Raw genomic sequence first — 6,427 nt, 5'->3', positions numbered from 1 at the left:
CAACCCCCCCCCCCCCTAAGTACCTTATTCAAATATTGTTGGATCAAGATACTGAGCATATGAATAAGTAGAAACCATTGTTCGAGGGTTAATCCACGAATAGTTTGGAAAAATATAAATAAAATATTAAAAGGGTAGCAAGTTGATAAAGAAGATGAATCAAATAAAATTAACTTATAAAGAATAAAGTCACATACCAAAATTATAGACAAAATTAATTTTGGTATGATTTCCAACTTTGGATGCATGATTTTAAAAAACACCTCATCATATTCACATTCATTGATCTTTTAAACTATGATTGCAGCCTAGTGTACTTAGAAAATATGATTGCTACAATTTGTTAAATCATTGCTTGTGTAATACCTCAAACCTCCAAAAAGTCTTAAGGTACAACCTTTAGAAAAAGTTTCAACCTTTCAGAAAAATCACAATTATTCAATGAGAAAAAATGTCTATTTTTAATACAATATATAAATAATATAATATAAAATATATAAGATATACTAAATTAGGTGTTTTTAGTTGGGGGTATTATAATAACTTAACACATGCATATATGTATATGTATGTGTGTGTGTGTATATANTAAACCAAGTGCATGTTAACTCGTTAGGTGCCAGTAGCGGCTAAGGTATTTGGGTGATGACATATTTCCCCAACAGAGACTTATAGCATGCTAAGTTGCTAATCATTCCTGCCACAACTTCCAATTCTCACACTTCAAACAAATACAACAAAATTAATAATCAGTAAATTAATAATCTCTTTAAGATAATATTTTTCTCCGATTTCAATTTGGACAGTAGAGAAAATTACCTATATCTATAAAATAATGCATTTTCAGAAGATCCTTATATAAATATATGGTCCCATTAATATTTACTAAATTAATAATTCTTTAATGGGAAACTTTCACATATAGCCACTTAAAAATAATTAATTACTCTACATAGCTATAGTTTGATAATTACAATTTGTAGCTACATGTTATATGGAGGAGAGAGGCGAGCGACACTGGGAGAGAGAGGAGAGAGGAGAGAGGCGAGAGAGAGGGGGAAAAGAGTGAGAAAAAGGTGAATTGTATATATATATTGGTTAGATAATTGTATATTATACATATGTAATTGTATATATGGCAAGAGAGATAGGGAGAGAGAGGAGAGAGGAGAGTGAGACTGGGAGAAAGAGGATAGAGGCGGGCGAGATCGAGAGAGGGAGCAGAGAGGCGAGAGAGAGAGGGCAGAAAATGAGAGAGAGGTGAATTGTATATGTATATAATTTTATAGTATACATATACATTTGTATAAATGGCAAGCGAGATTGGGAGAGTGAGGAGGGAGGCGAGAGAGATTGGGAGAGGAAAGAGAGAGGCGAGTGAGAGAGGAGAGAGGTGAATTGTATATGTATATAGGCTAAAAAATTGTATATTATGCATATTTATTTATATATCTTGAAAAATTATACATATACAAACATGACTAATTATACAAACTCGAAGTAAGTCCACATAATTAATGTATAATATTAGTTGTGAGTGGTAATTATAGCAAACTATAGCTATGATGAGTAATTTAATAGTATAAGTTTGCTTATCCGCGTAATTTTCCCTTCTTTAAAAGTACAAACATATCTAAGACAATTTCATGAAATGTGATTTTATTGTGTTTTGTTGTTTGTTAAACTTTAAATTTAGTTGAACTTCCTCTCTAACTTTTCTTATTGCATTCAAAAATTTCTGGTGTTGTGACATTCTAGATACGGTAAGTGTTTCCTTACACGTAATTGATTTCGGTATTGTATCATCAACTTCATCATTAACACTATTTTTTGTTGTATACAAAATTTCGTCTAAGCTCTAGACCTCTAGGCATCATTTTTATCTGGATAATTCAATAAGTTATTGACATCCATTTTATTGAGGTAACTGAAATCATAAATCATCACCTCAGCTTCATAAATGTTGTTCATTCAAGTCCTTTGAGATTCATCCTCCAAACAAAATTTGCAAAGTATAAAATAATTTGTTAATAACTCTTGTTGTACATTTGTCTTCCAAGCCACGATAGCAAAAATTGATAGTATGCAAAACATAAATCTAGATCAATTTCATGTTCCACATCCTAGTCTTTTGATATCCTACGATAAATATGTTCTGATAATACATCCTGAATGTTTTTATTATCCCAACATCACAAGATTGAGTCTCAAAACACTCTATAAATCTATAATTATCAATTTATTGATTAAATAATACAACTACAAAATAATAATATCTCACGGTTCCAACTAAAGTTTTCTAACCATGCTAATCTCTTCATAAAATAGATACTTGTCCCTAGTCCCTACGCCTTACGAAAGTTTAGGTGCAGATTTACTGCAGGTAATAGGTCAGACTAGTTTGCAAACTACGATTCAGAACGTGAACAAAATATTGTCGACTGTACTCATAGAATTTGTTCCATGCAGTCATATTACAAGTACATTTTTTAACCCCTCTCCCCCACCTTCTTTGTTCCTTGAACTTACAACCTTAAGGTTACAAGTGGATGGTGTTTACCATTCGAGCAACTCTCTAGTTATATTACAAGTACATTAATAACAGGAAATAAAAAATGTTCTTCCTCAGAAAAATTCTATCGGGTCATGTGTTACTTCACTCAACCTGGGTGTGTTTGCTAGCTGATAACTAGGACCACAAATTTTACTTTTGGGTATTAATGAAGTGTTTGTCTGGCTGCTGTTCATAAAGGCACAAATACCATCCAAGTCCTCCGTAGTTCTGAAGGTAATAAAACCTAAAGATTTCCCTGCACAAGGTTAGACAGCAAGTCCAACAAAAAATTCTTGAAGGCAATGAAACAAGAAAGGATCTCTGAGAACAAATACATGGTTATAACTATGCACAGACTAAGAAAAGGAATAGATTAATCTAGCTACGCTACGTTTAAATAGTTAAATCATGGAGTTTTTCACTGTACAATAACTGGCGTACATCAACCATACTAATATTACAATACTGCAGGGAGTTAAATTATCCTGGACTCAATTCTCTACACACGCTTAGTTGCATATATTGACTTGTTTCTTATCTTAAATGAAACTAGAATTTGAAAATACTTTTATGAACCTTTGTTACTACTCGACAGGTCAAAGAAACTCTGGTGTTAGCCCTGCAAATGAAAGTGTCATCACTATCAAGCCCTTTCACTGAACCTGACGAGTGCTGAACTACTCCATGATTCTGAACATTTGTAACATTTACAACCTGGGAAAGAAGTGCGTACATTAGATAAAGACTTTAGGTACTCATTTTACAGAAAGTGTTATCGAGCATAATTCCACTACACACTCAGGAATGCTTTTCATCTTACCCTGTTACATCCATGCACCTCAGAATCTTTTATACCGTGCAAGTATTCTAGAACAACAAGAAACATCAAAAATACTTAGTAACAAATATGTGTAACTAATTGAGACGTCTTTACAAAATGCAAACAGAGATCAATAGAGGTGAATCATGGGTTTTGAAAATAAAGATGTGGGTGTTTATTGACAAGTTATGTTGCATTTGGACCACTAGTATTGGAGGCTTGGCAAATAAAACAATCAGAAAATTGGAGGGAAGGGGGGGAAGAAGGTGACCCTTTATTTTACTAGAAATGGAAGTTCAATTTCAAGGACAATATATTCAAAGTACTCTGATATTAATTGAGTAGTTCTGTTGAAACCACCTCTAACAGAAAGTTTTACCTGAGTAGACCATATCTTTGAATATCAACAAACTGCGAGGCATTAATATGATAGAGAAGGGATGGAAGTTATCAAGCCATTCACAAGAATTCATCACAGCAGCCTCCTGATCAGACATTTTTTCCTCAGCACCCTTTCCATGTGCACCAACACGGCAGCTCAAATTAGGATGAGGAGTGAAATCAATAACTACAGGAGATCCAAGAGAAAGAATTGCCACTACTGGATAATAAGCTGGTCCGTCTTGATGCGGCTGCAGCGGAGGCGTTCTTGTCAGCAAAATTAATGTATTGTTAACCAAAATCAAGGAAATCAATCTTGATTCACTAATTAGAACCTATTCTCCTGTTTATAAGGCTATATAAGAAATCTAGCAGTTTCAACATAAGTTGCTCGGGATCTCATAAAATGTTGCCTTACATGTGTCGGATCCTTCAAAAATACACTATTTTAGGAGGATCCGACATGCACCCGTCGACATTTTTGAAGTGTCTGAGCAACATAGGTTTCAATACAGACCTCCTAGTTATGAAACCAGAACTAACATGATTAAACATGTAACTTTATAACTAAGACAAGACACCTGCATGTCAGTGTTCAAAGCTTTGTGAGGAATTAGGAGTTACAAAACTATAGAAATAAATTTGCAAAACACATATTTGAGATAAAAGTAGAAAATGGGGGAAAATGAAGAAAGAAGAATAAGCAGGAAATGAAATGAGCAACGCAGCTTGGCGAATTCAGAACAAACCATTATTCCTTGGTTAGGAAGGTATTCATTGATAAGCACATGATTAACTGATGATGGAAATAACCCCGACTTCTCATTTATTCTCTCTGTAATTCTAGTTAACCAAGGAGGCACTGCAAATAAGAAAGGAAAAGTGGTCTAATAAGTTTTCACTAATAACTCTGACGATTTCAGTAAACAAACACTCACAACATAAACATCCATTTTAAACTTTATTCCTGTATCTATTGTTTTTTTCTTGTGGAGGCAGAGGGATTGATTCATTCCAAAGCAAGCAGTAAAGCATACAAGGTTTGAGTACGTTTTAGGACCATCTGTTTGAGTATATACGTATCATTGTATGATTTAGGACTTCCTTAGGTTCTAATGTTTTCACACTTGTTGTATGTTCGGGTTGGGACTCGAGGGGCTAGGGGGTGCTTTCGCACCATTTGGGGACAGTTGGAACTGCAAATTTCTCTAGTACAGGTGCTTTCTTCGTGACCAGGCAACACCATTGTCGAACACAGGAATTTTTCATCACAGATGCCAGGCCCAAGGGTGCAACGGCGAAAAGAAGTCAGGTAAACCCCGATCAAACCTTCTATGCGATGGTGACTGCAATAGTGCAAGCCTCTACAACGACTGAACTGCAACTGTGAGTTTATAACCTTACTTAACAATGAATTCAATTTTAATTTGAAAATTATAATATTAATAAATTCATGCTAATGAGAAAATAAGCATGACATAAAGAACTAGATAATACGTTGTATAAAATCACGTAAACTAAAGTTGAGAACAAAGAAGAAAATAAAATATACTAATAAAAAAAAAACTTTTACAAAATTTTTAAAATAATAAAAATTACATAAAATAATATATGTAAAAAAAAAAATTTAAAAAAAAGAAATTAAAAAGTAATTAGATGATATTTACATCATGTAATTACGATCACTCTGCCTGTAAATTGTAGAGTGTAATCACCTCCAACCAATTACACCAATTACATGTTGACCAAGTAATTACATGTCCAACCTAACAGGACAGACAGTGTAATTATACCCAATTACACCAAATCCAATTACCAAGGTGTCCTTCCAAACAGGCCCTTAGGGTGTGCTTGGTATGAAGGAAAATGTTTTCCTAAAAACCAAGTGAATTTATGATTTACCCATACTTTGTTGGTGATTAGAAAATATTTTCCTATAAATAGTTTTTAACGTTTTGTTTGCGAATGAAAAACAATTTTAAGAGCTAGGACATGACCCGAAAACCAACCTCGATAATTGATCTAGGAGATGACCCCGACATGCGAAGTAGAACACAACCCGACGACAGATCTGAAACTCGACCCTGAGATCTGACTTAGGACTTGACCCCGACTTTCGACACACCTAGGACCTAATCCCGACACCCAGGATATCCCAGCCAGGACCTGACCCTGACTTTCGACTTTCGACTTTTGAGAGTGGATATCCCACCCAGGATCTGACCCCGACACCCAAACTTGAATATTTGGTTGGCGGAGGGGTTGATTTGGGGGTACGGGTCGGTGGGTAAGGGTAAAATATATAATTTTAAGAAAAAAACGAATTTTTTATGCTTAATCTGAATGGGGAGGGTCAGCGTTCGCGGTAGGGTAAGAAAAAAATTACAATTTGGGGTGTGTTTGGTATGGAGGAAAATGTTTTCCATGGAAAATGTTTTCCTAGAAAATGATTTCCTAGAAAACAAGTAGATTTTGGACTTATTTTCTTATGTTTGGTTGGTGAGTAGAAAATATTTCTCGGAAATAATTTTTAGTGTTTGATTTATGAATGAAAAATGTTTTTCAGAGACATCTTTTATTTTTACTAGAGTAAAAAATAATATATGACATTGAAATTATTTTTTAAAATCAAAATTATTATCTTTTTGGGTGGTGGTGGGGGTAGTGGGTGG

General features: G+C 34.2%; 1 protein-coding gene across 1 annotated transcript in view; it reads right to left on the bottom strand.

The window, feature by feature from the left end:
• Positions 1-2,902: 2,902 nt before the first annotated feature.
• The window catches only part of LOC107009979 (alpha-ketoglutarate-dependent dioxygenase alkB homolog 6), a 12,941-nt gene continuing 9,416 nt past the window's right edge, over positions 2,903-6,427 (bottom strand). Inside the window, exons 4-7 of the mRNA XM_015209274.2 lie at positions 4,505-4,617; positions 3,754-4,006; positions 3,375-3,421; positions 2,903-3,268 (exon numbers count right to left, since the gene is read on the bottom strand). Of these exons, the coding sequence (XP_015064760.1) occupies positions 3,104-3,268; positions 3,375-3,421; positions 3,754-4,006; positions 4,505-4,617 (578 nt within the window). The 3' untranslated portion in view covers positions 2,903-3,103. The remainder of the gene's footprint in view (positions 3,269-3,374; positions 3,422-3,753; positions 4,007-4,504; positions 4,618-6,427) is intronic.

This window comes from Solanum pennellii, chromosome 1, assembly GCF_001406875.1.
Source record: "Solanum pennellii chromosome 1, SPENNV200".
Classification (NCBI taxonomy): Eukaryota; Viridiplantae; Streptophyta; class Magnoliopsida; order Solanales; family Solanaceae; genus Solanum; species Solanum pennellii.
Note: the sequence above shows the minus strand (reverse complement) of the source record. Positions and strands in the feature narration are given on the sequence as shown.